The sequence below is a fragment of the Lepeophtheirus salmonis genome, chromosome 14, assembly GCF_016086655.4.
Source record: "Lepeophtheirus salmonis chromosome 14, UVic_Lsal_1.4, whole genome shotgun sequence".
Taxonomy (NCBI): domain Eukaryota; kingdom Metazoa; phylum Arthropoda; class Copepoda; order Siphonostomatoida; family Caligidae; genus Lepeophtheirus; species Lepeophtheirus salmonis.
This window is the reverse complement of record NC_052144.2, coordinates 38,835,052-38,855,121: the sequence shown is the minus strand read 5'-3', so window position 1 is coordinate 38,855,121 and position 20,070 is coordinate 38,835,052. Positions and strand designations below refer to the sequence as shown.

Sequence of the window (20,070 nt, the reverse complement as noted above, 5' to 3'; positions counted from 1 at the left end):
ATCTCGCTTGGTGACATTTCTCGTGTGATTTAAAAATTCAAAAAGAAGCAGGTGATACGTATACAATTACAGATAGTTCTAATTTTCTCACACAAAACCTCTCAAATCAATATAGAACAAGTATGTAAGTGTGAAGTTTCCACCTAGTATGTATTTTATTTCCTTTAGAATTAGTAATGTAAACATTCATTATTAGTAAATGTCTATTTTTTTGTAGAGGTTCTCAAACCAACTACTCTGAGATTGGACACTCAGACAATCCATTCTCTTTTTTTTTTAAACTTAAATATGTATATGTATATATACAACTCTTAAATTATACCTTGTTTCTTATTTCAATTATTCTTAATTATATATAGTCAAATTACTAATAAATTATTTAATTTTAGTCGTTTAAGCACCAAATCTCAGGGTTATTCCGAGTTGGGAAGGGAGAAACTGGAGGAAGCGGATATAACTGAAATAAAGGAGTCCTTTGACGTTCAACGCCTTCCCGAGAATTACTTTGAGAAAAAGGACTTAGAAATCATTCCAAACTTCCAAAAAGATATTTCTAATTTAAGTCAAGCCACAAAAGAGCTTGCTCTGAGGATTTTGGTATGCATGGCAAAAGTACTCAATATAAATGATTCACAGGAGTTCTTGGACTTACATTCGAATATATTTGTGAAAGAAAATGGCTCTACCATACGGTTCCTTCATTATCCAGCAAAGGAAGGGATAAGTGATGAGACGGAGAGAGTGGTTCGATGTGCAACTCATACAGACTATGGAGGGATGACTCTACTGTTTCAGGTAAGAAATAGTTTTGGCTGGGACAGAGATTATGAGAGTTGAAATTTTTTAAGGAAAAACTAAGTTTAGAAATTAAAAAAAAAAATGGTTGGTGCGTGTGCTTTTTCTTCTGTTTTTCTGATTATTTAATATATAAAAAGTCGTCGTTGTGGTAAATTTTCCCTCTGAAGTAAGCATTCTTGCTTATATGTGATGTAATTTTGTAATCCTTTGTTATGAAACTGGGATTTTATTTACCCCAGAATTTATAAGCTTATTTTTTATTCCTTTTTAATATCATTCATTAGTATATTCTTGAAACGTTTGGTCACTAACAAGAAAGATTCAATCTTGTTATTGGTGTGATAATGGCATTTCTTATAACTATTTAAAATGACGCAACCTCATCCAAATTGATAATTTATTATTTTGTCATCAAAATTCGTTAAAAATAATGAATATTTCATACCTTTTTTATCGAACATGAAATTTCAATATTTTGACTATTATAATAACAAATTACTGTTGATATTAACTTTCTAAGCAAAGGGTATATTGATAGCAATGTCTTGGACTCAAACAATTATTTTTACCATTTTCATTGATTTTATGAAAATTTTAAAAAATGTTACAAACTTACATGGTACAACTTGGAGTCTATGCCGACTGTGTATAGTGCAATAAAATCTGCTTTATTTTTGGGTTAAACTTTTACCCCAGTTCATAAACTGTGTTATAAAAATAATGTCCAAAACGAAGGGTTTTTTGCAAAATAAACTAAATATAAATATGATATATTTACTACACTTATGCTATTCTAGATCTAGCTAGAAAGTTCTCCTCTTTAGAGGAGAAATCCACTTTCTCCCCCAAAATCATATAAAAGAACAAAGTTCTCAATTCAGTAATACCATATGTCTCACTCCCGCCTTTCCTCGCGATCTTACACAAAAATGTCTACTCCAGCTATTATTTAAACAAATGGCAAAACTATAACCACGTGATCAACTAATGTCCAATTTTTTTGGAAAAATGGTTGTTACGTGTGCTTTTTTTCATTTTGCGGATTATTTAATCATTAATAGGTCGTCGTGGTTCTAACTTTTCTCCCTGAAGTAAGCATTCTCGGCTATCAGTTGTCTAAATTTTATGTACGTGCAATATAAAGTAAGTATCAATGAATTTAAATGTAATTAAAATATTTTCCCTGTACTTTAGAGTAGACATTTATTTTCTCCAGCAAAAAAAAAAAAATCATATGTTTTAATTCAGGTGTACCATATGTCTCGCCCCTACCTTCTCCTCGCACTCATTTTTTTTTACAATAATGTCCACTCTAGTTATTATTTAACCAAATGGTGAAACGATAATCTCATAACAATTAACTATTGTTAAAATTTCTTAGGCTTAAAGAATCCTTTTTTGTCCACTGGAGGCAATAAGGTGCTCTGATAACTAACTGTTCAACATCCATGATATCAATCTTTTTATTGAATTAACAGGATGAACTCTGCATTTGTCATAAATACAAATAGTTTTATCATAGCCAAAAACAAACTTTATAGCGTAGAGGAGCTTTATAGCTTTGGACCGGGAAAGTGATATAAGGGAGTGTCAGCAAGGGATACTAAAGTACAGAGTGTCCCGAACTATAATAGTTTTAATTGACAGTTTTTTTCTGTGGGTCCATTGTTGATATTATGTACTAAAATCGGAGTTTTAGTATGGTCACTTTTTAGAAAATTTAGGAAGTAAGAGTTTAATGGGAGAGGGGGGACTTTGAACTTACACATATGGAAAGAAAAAAACAAAAAAGGTTGTCTTTCTTTAATTATACATTTAACCTAAATATTTATTTAATTTTTTTCCAATACAAAACCAAAGTCAAATTGATTTATTCTAATGGTGACAAGCCTCTTGCGAAAAGTGTTGCAAGTATTGCAGATGAAATTCGGGTCAATAGCAGCCCACTCCTCGTCGACAGAGGTCTTCATGGTTTCAAGGTTCGGGTGACGTATACAGCAGGCTCTCCTATCGATGAGCAGCTAGAAATAAAAGTAGAGAGCATTGACATCAGGAATGTATGGTGGCCACACTCTCTTGTCCTAGAAAGCGATAACGATACCTAAGAAGGTTCGAGTAATTTTCATAGTGTGACCAGGATCTCATTTAATTGAAAGAAGCCGTTGCAGTTGGGTATATTGGTTAGAACCCAGGGGAGCAGCTTGGCCTAGAAAACGACGACGTACATGGGTACACTTAGCCTCTAACCCTCCAGGAACCAATTCATTGTGTCCTTGAGAGTATCTGGATAAATGAATGTGCTTTTTTTCCAGAGCCCTCTTTCATGTCTATAGTCTCGTTGTGCCCTAGTCTCTTCTTTACAATCTAGATTGTCTTATGATTCATTCCGTAAGCCTGGTCACCTCTGTTGAACTGTAACCCACGCGAAGAAGAGTTGACGCTATAATACTTGAATCTCGCTGCGATGACATTTCTCGTCCAATTAAAACAATTCAAAAAGCAGCAGTAGCAATTATAGACAGTTCTAATTTCCTCTCACAGAACCTCTCAAATTAATATAATACAAGTGTGTAAGTTTCAAGTTTCCACCTGGTAATATAGAAGGGAATATTTGCTTCATAAAAGGATCCCTTCATTATCTGGAGAAGTGTTAATGAGGGTTCATTTACAAGATGAGTTTCCGATAATAAAAAGATCACAAAATCAAGTTCATAATATGAATGAGTACTTATGATTTTTTCTACCATATAATTATCATTATAATTAGTTTCTGTAGATTTAAATTAGTATACAGGTTCATTAAATGGTAATGAGACAAAGCCAATATAAGGCAGACATATATTCAATAACCGTTGGTTTGTCATTGGTTAAAAGTTAAATAATATGCTTCGTGAATATATTACCATAATATGAAGCATTGTTACAAACACTCAAAGCTTATATATAAATGTATCTTATACGTGGAGTAACATACCTTATTATACAGCAAGGCTCTTCAAATTGTTGAAGAATATTTGGTTCTAGTCGGGTTCGTTTCATCTCTAATAGAAGAATGTTAATTTACAGGGTAGCTCAGTTAAATCCGGACCATCATTAATTATATCTTGTACAATAAGAAAAGCATTTAACTCAATTATTTTATTTTAAAGTGAGAAATTGAGCCTCAGCTTTAAGTTAGTAGTGCATCTTTTAATTCACAATAAGTATTTACAATGGAGTAGACCCCGATGAACACCATCGTCGAATTGGCTTGCGTGGGACACAGCCACGCATACATCAAGAAGATGCATGGGTACAAACTGCTAAGAGGAGGGTGCATATAAGAGAAAAGCCAACAAGTCCCTGATTGATAAAATTCGTACTCCAAGATTCCTCGTAGGCCTGAAACGGTCCGTGAAAGCATCTCCTTGGATTCCAATTAACGTTCTTCCTTAAAAGAGCCATGTAAGCCGTGTAACAATGTCCAGGGTGATAAACACTGACGTTTGAATGAAGTCATACCCCTCTACAAAATACATATCCTTACAAAAGAAATGAAGGCCAACCGGGCTTCCCACAGAAGAAAATTTTGAAGTCCCATGGTAACAGAATCATCTTTTATTCGTATGAGACACATTGGACTATTGACAGATCCCATAACATCCATAACAACAGATAGCTGGCCTCAGAAAGGGATAATATCCCCAACATCTTTAAAATCAAGTTTCCGGCCAGCATCATGCCCTCATCTTCTTTGAGCTAAAAGAGAGTGTGGTGCCGTAAGGTACTGTGAACTCCGATCTGACTAAGTGATACCTTGGATGAAAGCTTAAGCCAATGTTGTGGAGTCCTCTTTCAACAATACTCGGCACACTCTCAAAAGGGCTCAATACTTGTTGAAATAAGAGAAAGTTTCGTTACTGGCATACCTGGTCCTATAACTCCTCTAATATGAATTCCATAGTTATTTTAGGGTCAATTAGAGAGGATGTTCCCGCCAATTGACACAACAACATCGACTCCAAGAAGGCCTCAATAATCAACTACAAGAACAAAGTATCTCCTGCAGACGTGGTCAAAGCCTGGAAGTCCTTTAGGAAGCTTATCGAGCGAATGATTGGCTAAAATATCTGACACATTGAATGATTTTTGTATTATTAGAACTTGTACCGGGCCGTGCAAAATTATTTGCCGATGATGTAAATATGTTTTTTAAGAGATTTTGTGGCAACCAATATGACTGTTTCATATTTTTACTGTTAAAATAAACAAAAATCCTTCCTGTGAGAGCGTAACAACTTCCACAACTGAGACCATGTCCAATCAGGACACAAAGAGGATCGAAATTGCAGCCCTCCTCCGAGCGGGAGTGCCTCATAACAACATTAAGGAACAGGTTGGGGCCTCGTTGAAGACACTTTACAACGTTTCCAAGCGCTTGGAGGCTGGAGGTGATCTCAAGCATCCCCTTGGGGCTGGCAGGAAGCCCACTGTCTCAACAAGGCAAGTAACAGCAGTGTTCAAGAGGACTCCCAACAGGTCCATTGCCGAAATGGACAGAAAGATGGGAACGTCGAGATCAACTGTTTCAAGGGCATTGAAAAGGGCTGGAGGAAAGTCCCTGAGGCGTACTGAACGCCCTCTGCTAACTGAACGTCAGCGAGAAGTCAGACTTGAGCGTGCCAAGAAAATCTTGAATGATATCAAGACCTCATCTGGACGCATCATCATTTTTTCAGATGAGAAAACTTTTTACGGTCGATCCTGTTTTCAACAGGCAAAATGACCGTGTTGTGAGCTTTGGAGATGTACAAGATGGACACTGATTACATCCAGCAAGTCTGTGGCAGCTTCAGACGTCGCCTGACCAGTGTCATTGAGTCAAATGGTGGGCTACATTGATTAAATTTGATCACAAACTATTTTATTATTCTAAAAATGTATGAATAAATTATTTCTCAAGTCATTCGAAATGCCATTATTGTCCGCGATATGTTCTGAACAAAAATCAGAAAATAATTCTGCACGGCCCGGTAAATAATAATTAAAAACTTTATTTGCTTCTCTTATTGATCAGGATGCAGTTAAAGGTGGTCCGGATTTATCTGGACGGCCCTGAAATTAGCTCAAATGAAGAAAAAAAGTCCTTCTTCTTTGACATCCCTCGGGAAAACCATTGATTTTCTTATATACGCAAAAAGATCATTTGTCATGCGTGTTAACATTGTGTGGTTATTGATTATTTTGTAGTGATGTCAAAGGCGATTATTCGAAAATGTTCATCCAAGGCTATGTCTATGCATATCGTTATCTATTAGTGTATGTATAAATATATATCAAATGTGTTTATGGATAGTTTTGTCCTTGATATTTCCTCCTTAATTATCCGATCGGATGGATTTTATGCCCCTACAAAAGAATCATCGTCTTCAGTGAATTAAAAACAAATTTTTACCTTGTAAAATAATCGATGCATGCTCGTACATATGAAACTAAAATCTTAAAAAGATATTGACAAATAATAATTCCTATTAACGAATAGATTTAAATTATCCCAATTTCCAGTCTAATTTGGGGAATATTCCTAATATGTAATTGCATATATTTACAACATAGTGTGTAGGTATGTTGTTGTATCTTGTATCACAATATGGCACGGGAAACGTTATCCAAAAGTAGGAACAAAGAGAAATTAACAGCCTAAATTGGTGATGATTTATGTATCATTGAAAGTTCATACAAGGAGTATGAAAAGCTTTCATTTGTTCCAGCATAAAAATTATCCATTTTGATTGGATGCTATATCATATATTAATCAAGGCGTTACCTCATTTACACACGAATTTACCCTGTATTTTGTTGCCAGCTGTCATTTTTTCAGCTGCTTATCTCTGAATCAATGTACTGAACATTTCATTGCTTGAATTAGCTCTTGCTCAGCTGTGGACAATTATTAAAACGCTCTACCTTATTGTAAACCTTTCCATCAAAAATAAACAGAAAATAAGTTATGAAAAGGATGGTGTAACGATCCCCTTTATAAACTAAAATTTAAAATTTTTTCCGATTTAAAAGTCCATTGTGTCAATATACCTTGTGATTGTTTTGTTTAAACCTGCAGGAAGAGGAGCCTTTTTTGTTCTACAGGCGTAGTTAATCCTGAGTGTCTTTGTAACTATTGCTTCGACTTTAATTTCATTCTCTCCTCTCAATTTAAGAGCAATGATCCCGTCGGACGCCCTTAGAGTTATGTTAAACCTGTCGGTAATTATATTCTCGACCATCAACAATAGAGGTCTCACTCGATCACAGAAGGCTTGGCTTTTGGAATAAAAAAAATGAAACCTATAGCTATTCACAAAATATTATATTTTTGAAAAAAGAAATTCAAAAATCCATATCTATTCACAAAAAATTAATTTTATTAGAAATCGTGCGTATAATTGGCATGTAAAAAAAGCGAAAATCAACATATTAGCTCTGGCAATTTGAGGAATATTTTGGAGGAGATCAGCTACAATCAGCTGTGGTAAGAGAGGAGGGGGAGAAGAAAATAAATAAAGCCATTCGCATGAATTCTCCGATGTCAATCCCCAATTCCACTCTGAGTACAACAAGGACTTAGAATTATAACTCTGCAACAAATCTTCAGGGTTAATATCCGTCTCTTATGAGCACACGCGAATGTTCAATCAGGTTTTGAATATATTTAGGGAAGTAAGTTCACTACTCAGAAATTAAATAATAATGACAACTGCTAAGGAAAAGAAAATTCATTCTCTAGATTACAATTCAAAAAAAAACGGACAAGCTAAAAAATTCACAGGATTTACGTCACTATTTATTGCTTCGTTTATTTATCTAAAAGAACAAATTATGAAAGGGCCATGATGTATCAAGTGATACGAGGTAATCGACAGCTGACAACTAAATGCTATGGGTGTTTTTGTGTTAACAAGATAAAGATCTGGCTGGCTTTATTGTATATAATATAATATCAATGAGTTCTAATACTATCTGGAGGAGCACAGCTGCAAACAGATTCCAATCTGTTGTGGTGAAAAACGTCACTTTTTTTTTTGAATAATTGGACTGGGTAAACTCATATGAACTTTGTACAATTGTAAGACTATAATATTTGTCGTAGTTGTAACTTTATATTAACATCACGTTGTATTTTAAGTAACTCTTCCATTTTGGAGTTATATTTGAAATCCTTAAAAAGATTATATTTTATCAAAAAATGATGAATTCACTTAATTTATACAATTCAAAATATATACATATATATATTGTTAAAGGTTTTATAAGGTAAACTTTAAAAAAAACATTATTAAACTAATCATTTAAACTGATGAATTTGCCTTTCAAAAAGTGTCAACTTCAGATCCGGTTTGTTCAATATTATATGGTTTGTTTCGTTCAAATACTATTAAATATTATATCCTCCATTGATATTTGAATAATATTGTAAATAATTAATAAAGATGATAGTGTATTTATATGTTAGTTGCTACAAGGAAAGGGATTGAAAACTTCGTACATGAAGTATTGATTATTCAAATTAATTATATAAACTAAATATCACGCAAAATATTGATGAAAGCACTCACTCAACCTTGTATGGAGAATTCACATTCATTCCTTTTTTGAAATATTTATTGAGGATTGCGTATGTCTACGACTACAACGATAACAGTATGTATTCATACCCACTCTCATATTATTTTCCTTTTCGTCTTCTTTTTCCTCAACATATCTTGTTAAACTGGTTTGGTAGGGTTTTCTTTTTATAGCGAACATTATATAATTTTAATATTATATTTTAAATATGGATATAAAACTTTTTTTGAGTAGAGAAAATATGTTCAATGTATGCCTCATGGTAATAATTGGAATAGATCCAAATCATTTTGACCCTAGAAAAGTTGAAAAAGAACACTCTTGATTATTATATCTGTCCAGGGGCGTCCATAGGGATTCTACTGGAGGGGCTGTAGCTTTTTACTAAAAAATTTAGTATTTGAAATTTGATTTAATTTTTGAATTTTTTTATTCCAAATAAGTGATTTTCTGTGAATAGTTGTGGGGTTTTGAAATTTTTGTCTAAATAATTTAAATTTTGAATTTTTTTATTTAAACTTTATTTATATATTTTTTTTGTGAACAATAGTGGATTTTTGAAAGTTTTTTGTGAGAAATAGTGGTTTTTTGAAATTTTTTCAAAAAATTTTAATATCTAAAATTTAATTTTAAAAATAATATCTTTTGTGAACAACTGTGGATTTTTGACATTTTTTCATAAAAATTTAATTTTTTGAGAATAGCTATAGAGTTTATAAATTTTTTCCATTTTTTTTATTTTTTGTGAACAATTATGGATTTTAGAAAAATTTTGAGAATACCTATGGATTTTTTGTGAATATCTATTTAATATTTGAAATTTAATTTTTGATTTTTTTTTTCCAAAAATTTAATTTTTCAAATTTTTTTTCGAAAAAAAAAAATATATATATTCCTGCAGACGCCCATATTATCTCCATCAATGATATAAATACATATGCACCCTCTTAAATAAGTATGTTCCTTCTTAAGTCATCATAAATAATGAAATAATGATCACGAATTTTTCCATAAGATACCTATTATCATTTGAAATGCAATCACAAATTTCTATTGGAGAAACAAACAAAATATATATATAATGTCATTGATAATACGAGTATTTATACAGGGTGCGTAGGCTCTTTGTGCCGCGAAAAGAATTTTTTTTTCAATCGCCATTTTCTCTCCAACCATTTATCAAGTTAAAAAAATCAAACCAGATTCTAAGATTATGATTGATTTTAGTTTATTTATTCAATCAAATCCCCTCCAGACATAATTACAGTCTTTATACGAGGCTGAAAACGTGAGCAGGCCTTCCCCACATGGTCCTCTGGTAAATCCTGGAATTCTACATTGATCCAACTGATAAGTTTGTCTTTGGTATTGCAAGGGGTTTCCGTTGGTTATCGTTCGATCGCACCTCACACACACAAAAAAAGAAATCCATCTGATTTAGATTTTGCTAGATTGTAGAACAAAAGTTCGGGAAGATAAAGTCATAGCAATTGTCTTGGAAGCATTTGAGACTTTTTTTTCCGGGGGTGGCAGGAAGCCGAGTCCGGCTACCACCTATAATGGTTTCTTTGGGCAACCATGTCGATCCAGGGCTTCATTTTGGTCTTCAGCGCGTCCAGGTAGGCATCAGTGTTGATCTTATGGTTTTAAGGAAACACAATTTCGAGATTCCAGCGTCCAGAACAGTCACTTCGACCTTTTACCTCAGTCTGCATTGTTGTTGCCGCAAAATCACCTTTAAATGCCTCAAATATCCTCCCAACTTTGCAAAAGAACGTTTCACTCTATCCCGGAGTTCGAGTAATTATTCTGCTCTCACCCCCATAGCGGATTCCATGGAGGGCTCAGTGCCTTTTCCAAATATTTGGGGGAACAAATTCCTCAATTAATTCCATTTTTTTCCAACTGATTTGAACAACCCATATAACAAAAAAAACTGCCTAAATGCTTACGTTTGCCCAGGAGAGTGCGCCAAAGTGGCTGTATAGATTGCTGGTGCACCATTTACATTATACACTCAGGGTTGGGATATCTAACTTTTGCATTATAGAACTACATATTATTTTCCGTCTAAGGTAATTACATTCCTAGTAAATTTGTTCCTTGCAAAATACATTTCTTTCCCACTTTGAAGAGGGATATTTATGGACGTTATTCGGTTTATGTTCGAGTTCCAGCATGATCTTATATAAGAATTATGTTTCTTGTCCTCATTATTGTGGCATTTAATCCAGGTCTAAACTTGAAGCAGGTGAGAGTAAGTGATCCTGTGGAAGGGAATGAAGAACTTGCTTATAAGTTATTTCTAAGGTTAAACCAATAAATAAAAAAAAGACTAATGGGACCTATAGGTCTGATCCTAATAAAATTTGTCAAAACAATGACCGGTCCTTATCAGTCTTTTATCGTAACTAGAACAGCTGAAATGACGACTAACTACGTCCTTTCAGATGTTCAACATAATATCTTTCAAGACACAAGATACTTTAAATTTAAAGTTGGAAGTGTGTGGTTAGAAATTATTATTATACGTTCTAGCTATCATTTGTTATTTTCTTTGTTTTTATTTTATTCATTCTTAGCTATGATTGGAGAATAGCTATAAACATGACTAGGACTGTAAGACTGAAGGACCGAGGTATCGATCTTTCGGATCGTTAATTGGTAAAAAGATCAGACGGATAAAAAAAAAGACTGAAAGAGGAGAAAAAAGACTGATTAACAATCAGTCCGAGGACTGATCCAACACCAGTTATTACCAAGGTTGTCCAAGTAACCGGTCTTGAAGTTCTAGCGGTTCCAGTTTTTCCACCGCTAGAACTGGAAGCGGCAAATTCGAACCGAGACTGTAATATATTTCTTATCGGTCTTGGTTCTTGTGCTTTAGTTCCTATTTAGAAAGTATAAATAAAATACTTAATATATTATAAAAATTAAATTAGCTTTCATCAATAAGTCAATTTTCTATTGTTTTTTTTGTAAAACTGCACAGTTTTCCATTGATTTTTTTTTTTACGTCGCCAGGGTGATACAGTCTTATCTGAGTTCCAAATAAATAAGGGCTTCTTATGGATCTGGAAAAGTGATTTTAAGCACCAGGCGGTGAAAATAAAAGACGGATGGGGTGTGGTAGATGATGGATCCATGTCCACTACTAAGTTTGTTGGAGCCCTTTAATATGATAATTCACAATTTTTCTGAAGTCAGGGTTTCCCAAACTTTACTATGCCAAGGTCCCCTCCACTAGTCCATTTTTAGCTAAGGTCCCCTTTATACGAAACATGTGTACTATGTATGAATAGACTAAAAGCTATCTCTAATTCTTCATCTTCCTGCGCCCCCACGTACCCACATTGAAAACCATTGTCTTAAGCAACTTTCGTTTTTGGGACCCTTGAAGGACATTGGTGCACCACACACTCTCTCTACGTATAAGGTACCTGAGGTTCTATTTGTATATAATATCATTTCTTGAGCCCAAATTCAAAGGTGACGCCCCTTGTTTTAAGTGCTTGTTGAAAACTGAGCCTTTATAAAAAGAGCCGAGACCGAAAAAGATGAATAGAGACCGAGAGGGTTGAAATGAAAGAACTGGGACCAATAAAACCCCTGAAACTAAACCAGGCACAACCTTGGTTATTACTGATGTAGATTTGAATTGTCAAGTGAGGAAATTAAGATAAGCCATAGTGGATATCAGGGAAAGAGAGATTTACTTCCATCTCTTAAAGTATGAATAATATCCGTGGATGGGGATTCCATTCTTACTCACTATTATTTTAGATTTATGATGACGACAATTATAATCCAACAACACCATGAATCGTATCTGTTTCCCATCCACTTGTCATCCACTCATCGCCACGGCCGACTGCTTAGTCCTCTCGGTATGACACTACACAAAAAATACTAATAGGGGCATCTGCAGGATTATATATATACTTTTTTTTGGAATTTAAAAAAAAATCAAAAAATTAAATGTTTGGGAAAAAATTTGATAATATAATTTTTCTGGAAAAAAGTTAGAAAAATTAAATTTTTTGAAAAAAAAATTGCAATATTAAACTCTTTCGGACAAAATTTCTAAAATCACAAAAAAAATTTGAAAATCCAGAACAGTTCAAAAATAAAATTCAAATATTGAATTTCTGGGGGGAAAAAAATTCGAACATTAAATTTTCTAATAAACAACAAAAATTTCCTTAATTTGAGGGAGATACGTCCCTGACTAACTAGTTTAGAAATATAAAGCGTATTACGTCAATAAATATCCTCCTTCAAATGGTAAATAAATGTCCGGGATGCGTTTTGCAGGGAATGAAAAGAGAATGAACCAATTTACTGGGAATTGGCTGCAGCATACTCAAAATAAAAAACATGACAAAATAACGGGTTTTTTTGTTTCATCCTCTCCATTAATAAAAAATACATATAAGGGAGTGGTCTGAAAAGTTTCCGACCTCAAAATGAAGATGATAGCACTCACAAATAAAAGATTGTCACATTTAAAGAGAATATAAGGGAAAGAGGTGTCTTGTATAGCAGTCAAGAATGGTTTTTCTTATCTCTAATTCTGATTCGTGTAAAATTCGGTATATGCGCTTCTTCATCTCTTGCGCATTTCATTTTTATCACGTCTTTTGACACAGATTCATCAAATGTAATTTAATACAAGTCAACATTTCAGACAGGGCTATGTATTTTTCTTTATAATAAACCAAAAACATGAACTAATAATTAAAACCGTAGTCCCTATTAGTTTAATCCTTAGTATGGTCTGAAAAATTATAAAAGTTATTTTAAAACAAAAATACATAACCCTAATCACTCTATATTTTTTTATCGAGGTTACGTGAATGCGGAACATAATTCATTTAAATAGTTTTTGTTTAATTTTTATTTAAGTCTACTCTTTCCTTGTTTAGTCATTTTAGTCATATATCTATCTAGTATCTGTTGACATTTACTCAACAAAGCTTTAGCCACTTGAATATGCATTCGTTATGGAACAGTCGTTTGAGTGACTTCATGAGAGTGTTTTTGTGAAAATGAACAATATCAAGCTCTTATATGGGGGAGTTTTGGTGCCGACTAATTACTGTACATGAAACTAGGATACACCATTATACGCCCCAAACAAAAATACAGTCCAAACAGTGGACTCAAAGACTTTTGTCAAATGAAGAGGCAATAACCTTGTGAACAATTATTTTGCAGAGACAAACGCCGTGTACTCTATGGACATTGAATATTTTGAAGAGATGAGGGCATCGCTTGCAAAAGTGTGTAGATGTTAATAGGAGAATATGGTGTGAAAATTCAATAAAAAATGTCTCAAATCTTTGTTAGATAGGAAATTTTTCAGACCACACTCTTTATGTATGTACATATTTATGAAGTCGAGTAATAAATCAGGTATTACTAGTTTTCTTCATTTTGTTTGAAGATTGCTTTTGTGTTGACAAACCCCTTATTATGTGCGATTTAAAAAGTAGAGATTGCGTGAGGATTTTTTGAATAATATAATGCCCGCTTCGGGCGTCATAGTTCGTTAGGTATCATTTTATACTTAATATCTTAGTCATAGAAAGAAAATGCCGTTTTAAGGTATGTAGTACATATATATCCATGTTGTATACTATGTACATATTATGTATATGTGTCTGTATTGTTATATTAGGCACCCATATGTAAGTATATATATATATATATATCCATACTGTTATATAATGGGTCATCGCATGTTTTTAAGAAAGTGATTCAAATTTTGTCTATGTGCTTCTAACAGTACATTGATATATCAGGTAGGAACGTAGGTTACTATTTATATCTTTGGCCTCATAATGAAAAAAACAAATAGTTAGAAGCGAAATTGGCTTTATTGCTTTCGAAATATTCTCCTTGATGATCAATAAATACACTTTTGCATACGTTTGAACCAATTTTTCAGAGCATCTTTTCCATTCTGATTGACGTAACTCCAAAACATGGATTTTGCATACATCTGTGGCTTCTTCTAGTAATGAGAACCGCTTACCACGTTATTTATTTTTGATACATCGGAATAGAAAAAAGTTATTGGGGGCTAAATGAGAGCTGTACGGCGGATGACCCATCATTACGAGGTTATGACCTGGCAAAAAGCTTTTTGTTTTATCCGAAGTGTGACAACTTGCCCTGTTATGATGAAGAATGATTCACCTCTTCAACTTTTTTATCGGATTGCTTGGAAAACTTCCAGCAGACCAATAGTCGTATATCATTCAGAATTAATTATTATACTCTGATCAAATGACCTGTCAAACCGAAAGAACATGCAACCCTTTGCTTTGATGTGCTTCGCCCCTGAACAACTATTGTTGGATTTGGCTCATCTTGAAAGACCCATTATTATGTTATTGTGTTTTAGGCACATATACATAGATCCATGTTAGAGCCTTGATAACCTACGTGGAAAGTTATGAAAAATGTTTGCATGAACGTGTTCAATTCTACATTTTTACTCGAAATAATATTTCAAATCACTATAAAATATTCAAATCAACGTTTAAACACCAAAACATTATTATAAAGTTATATTATAGCTTGAATAAGTAAATTTTACAAGATCCAACTCATAATTAAGTGAAGAATATGGCATGAGAAAACTGTAAGAAACATACTGGCCGCTAGGTGGTGTGACAGTCCGTAGCTTGGGCATGTAAAATATATTTTTCACGCGTCCTTTATGTGAGTAATATAACGATTTTTTGTCTTAAATACTATTATTATTCAGGGAGTTGCATTATTTTGCTGCAAGATGGCGTACATCTGATTTGTTTATAAACTAATATAAGTAAAAAACGCTCACGCGTTTCGCCTCACACTATTTTGCCTCAGGACGTTTTCCGTAAAACCATTTTGCCTCAAGGATATTTCCTTTAATATTTAAATAAATGATGTTTATAGGTCATTATTCCATGGATGGTATATATATGAATTACATATATAATTTTTGACTTTTTAATAAAAATTACTGTTTGATAAGTATTCTGTGGCACATATATTGTTCAAATGCCCACAGTTATACTACTCATGATATATAAGTAATTTTAATAGATCAAAATGAAATAATATTATCAATTATAAGTTGGTAATTAAAGTGACTAATGTTATGATAATTGAATAAGCGTTATTAGACGGATAAAACGTAACTTGTATAGTATATTTACAACTTGTAAGTAAAATAATTATAAATCACTTCAGTATGTACTAGCTATGCGGATTGGGCAGATGTTATTATTCAACAACAAAGAGAGATTAAACCAAATGGAAGAATTTATGTAATATCTTCTTATATATTCGTACATTTCTAAGGCGCGCTTTGCCGAATTCAATTTCTTTGTTAAGGGTTCCATATAGTTTTCTAAATGCGTATAGTTGTCCCAAATATTGATTTGAAATGTAATGTATGAATATTTATCTAATCTTCTCTGTTCTATTAACAATGATGAAAATCCTGTGTACAGTGGGTATTTTTAAAAAGGAAACCAAAATCAACATGGTAACTCTGACAACTTGAAGATTGTTTTGGAGGAGAGAAAGAATAATGCTCATGACTTTAAAATCAGATGAGACGTGAGATGAGGGAGAAATGGGAATAAACATGGACAATGGCGAAAACTCTCCAATTTCGATACCCATTTGTATTCTGAGTCCAACAAGGACTTACAATTATAACTTTGCAACAAATCCTCAGGGTTAAAATCCGTCTATTATGAGCACGTATGAATGTTCAATCCAGTTTTGAAAATAATTGTACCTATATAAGGAAGAATGTTCACAAGTCGGGAATTAAAATATAATAACAACTGTTAAGGGAAAGAAAATTCATTCGTCAGATTACCAAAAATCACTGGATTTACACCACATGGATTTACATCACATACTATAAATATCTAGCAAATAAATAATATTTTATGTATCTCTGAAAATACCTCACCGGGTCCACAGTATATAGTGCTCCCTAATGTATATAATATACCAATACAGTATGAGAAAGAAAGGGGGAGTATAAGAAAATGGAAGCATTGCTTAGAATAAATGAAATCTCCACGGCGTTTAGTTCATCTCATTTTACAAAAAGAAAAAAAAGCTGGAAGTACTTTATATAAAGTTAAAAATAGAATGAATTTGACTTTAGATAAGGTTCAGCAACGAGCTAAAGTACTCCCTGGCTCATTAAATCTTTTTTTTCTTTTTCAATCTGTTATAATAATTCATTTATTCTTGAGGAGAGAATATCCAATTATTGAGTTAGTAGCTACGTGTGAGTGTGCTCATGAAAAACAAAGAATACCACCAAAGATTTGTTGCTGTATTATATTCTACATTATTAAAGCAAAATGTGTATGTTCATCAACGCCTAATAACTCTGGACAATCTGAGTACCACTGTTAGTATAATATACTATTTACAAAAGTAATATCATATGAACAGGGCAAAGTATTTGGATAATACGCTGAGGGTTGAGGGATGAATTGTAGTAACTCAAAAATTGTAAATATCAGTGTTATTGGATATTGCCTATGTATCATCCTAAATATCAAGTATTTAATGTCAATACTTAAAAACCCTAAAAATTCAGACTGTTGAACTGAATTTGCTGGATCCATTTTAATGCAAAAATTTGAAAAATACCATGATTCATAATGAAAGAATGAAGTTTCCAAGGTTTATTCTGTAAAGTAAATATTTGAGTAAGGAAAATTGGGCTCTCTACTCACCACTTATCCTTGTTTCTAAAGCATTTTTTAAAATACCTTTGATATAATAACCAAATTACTGCTTGACGAAGGCGTGTATTTCATTAGCATTGTCGTCAATTATTTTAAAATCACAGTTATCTAATAGAATTAGAAAGTATTTATTTAATTGCTTTGTTGGTATTCATTTCCAAAAAACACACTCTAAAACTCTTACACCCCCCCCCCACCCTAGTATAAATTTCAAACTCTGCCTATGCATATAATTAGTGATGTGAATCATGTGAATTTATTATCTGGTCCGGTTTTTTGGAATTGGTAATCTGATAAATTAATTTTATTTTCCTTAGCCTCTGTCATTATTATTTATTTAATTCCTGAGTAGTGAACATCTTTTCCTAAATAGATTCAACCATATTCAAAACCTGATTGAACTTTCGTGTGAGCTCATAAAAGACGGAGTTATAATTGTAAATCCGTTTTTGGACTCAAAGTAGAATTGGGGATCGATATCGGAGTAATTATAGGAAATATTCTTGTTTATATCCTTTTCTCCATCCTCCCTTGTCACATATGATTGAAGCTGCTCTAATGAAACGTCATGAGCATTATTCTTTCTCTTCTTCAAAACATTCTTTAAATTGTCAGGTTTACCAAATTGATATTCGTTTTTTGTTTTTTTTTAACATGCCCATTCTACACGGGATTTTCATCATTAATTATATGCTTGAAGGATCGATAAGTGGAACTGAAATTACTACAATTACAGTACATAAGTTCATCAGGCCACTTGCCATATATATATATATATGAAGAAAAAGAACAACACCTTATTATTATATTCAAAAAGTTGAATGTATACTTATCCTAAAAAAGAGGCCTCTGATAGGCTTGACATTGAAATTAAATAATTTCATAACAACTGTGATTTATGAACTTCAAATGCCTGATATTTGTATATAGATATATCTCAGGCTATTTAAATATAATATATACTTGCATAAAAATAAACAAATGGTTCACCAATGGCCTTTTGGATTTGGATGTTATGTCAATGTTGTAATTCTACCCTATTTGCAGAGGGTGCGCTCAAGCCTTTGCTCACTTGTTTCTAGTATTAATAGAGGGGATATGTGTAAAGAAAAAGCTAGTATAGCGACTAATAAAGGAAAAAAAGGTTGATGCGTGTGCTTTTTTTTGTAATTATTATAACTATTATTTAATAAGGCGTGCGTGTGTGTTAACATCTCCTTCTAAAAGAAGAATGGAGCAAAGAGTGCGAGGAAAAGGTGGGAGTGAGACATAGGGTATTACTGAATTAAGACCTTTGCTAATATTAGCAGCATGTTATGTGATTTTGGAGGGAGAAAATGAATTATTGCTATAAAGAGAGAACCTTCTACATTTAAAATAAAATTAGTGAAGGGAAAATGTTATAATTATATTTAAATTCATATATATTTATTTTTAGTATGCATCTTAAAATCAATTTTTATCAAAACGTCGTTCGAGGAAATATGGATACTGGACTGTTTCAGACAAAAACCGCCCAATATTTTTTTATTTTCTAAAAAAAAATATTATTATTAAAAATACTATATTGATGAAAAAATTTGCTCTTTTCTGCCCTGTGTAAATGGCCCCAATCCTGCACCATAAAACGAGCTCTGTAATTAAAATTCATAATTTATTTCCCAGGATGAGGTTGGAGGACTACAAGTTCAAAATTTAAAACAGGAATGGATGGATGTACCACCTCTTCCAGGAATGATTTTCGTCAACATAGGGGATTTAATGGAATTTTGGAGTGGTGGAAAGTTTCGTGCAACACCACATAGAGTCCTTGGAAATAAATTTGAGACTGCAAGATACTCCATGGCCATATTTATTCATCCAAATGATCAAACTCAAATTGATCCTATCGATGGCGTTGATGAAAAATCATCTCTATGTGGAATCACTGCAGGGGAGTATCTTATAAGACGACTCAGGGAAACCTATGAAAGAACTTCTTCTTGAGGAAATATTACATTACATAAATTATTAACAGTATAAACAGTTTTAAAATAATGGTATGATGTAAAATGATTTTTGTAAAAGTTTAGTAAAATGTTGATACTTAATTGAAACTTTGTTTCTATCGATTTTGTATGCAGTATGTACATAAATATACATGTTTATTTTAGTGCTGTGTTGACTCAAACAATCCTCCTTCAACCATACGAAGATACATACTAAGACTAACTTGCTCATCCTCCTCTTCTTTTGTTGTAGTCATTTACCTAATTCCCCTCTTTAATCTGTATTCAGTATACGTTCTCCCTTTTTCCGTTGTACATTTTTTTTTTTTGGTGCATTTTCGAATCGACAACATATACCTATAAAAACTCTGAGAAACGGAACCCGATCTTCTTTATGAAATAATCCACTTATTGGCGAAAAGACAAAATCCCTCCAGAGCACAGGAATTTGGTTTGATCAGAATAAATGTAACTCAGAATTCTAAACAACTTTTGTTTTATGTCTAAAGTATGTATCTGTCTTTGAAATAAATATACAATGTGTTTTTACTAGTTGACGCTTCCTATATGCATCGTTCAAGTATAATATTTTGTCCCTATTGGTATAAAACTCTGACAAACAATTTGAACAGGGCTCTATTGAGGCCAAATTTGTACTCCCAAGCGCATTGTCCATAAACAGGAACAAGTGGTCGTCACTTGGTGCCAGTTCCACAATTTAGGGTGAATGCATAAGAACTTCCCATCCGAGCTCTTGGAGCTTCTGGCGCGTCATCAAAGATGTGTGCGGCCAGGCGTTGTATTGATGAAAAAACACGATACCTCTCTTATTCGAGTTTTTGCTTCCAGCCTTTCCGGAAGGCCTTACCATGATTTCATTGACATTTTCGTGGACAGGCATGCCA

General features: G+C 33.0%; 1 protein-coding gene across 1 annotated transcript in view; it reads left to right on the top strand.

Moving 5' to 3' along the window:
* The window catches only part of LOC121129093 (uncharacterized), a 36,746-nt gene extending 17,029 nt beyond the window's left edge, over positions 1 to 19,717 (top strand). The window contains exons 2-3 of the mRNA XM_040724766.2: positions 390 to 795; positions 18,843 to 19,717. Of these exons, the coding sequence (XP_040580700.1) occupies positions 390 to 795; positions 18,843 to 19,163 (727 nt within the window). The 3' untranslated portion in view covers positions 19,164 to 19,717. The remainder of the gene's footprint in view (positions 1 to 389; positions 796 to 18,842) is intronic.
* Positions 19,718 to 20,070: the final 353 nt, after the last annotated feature.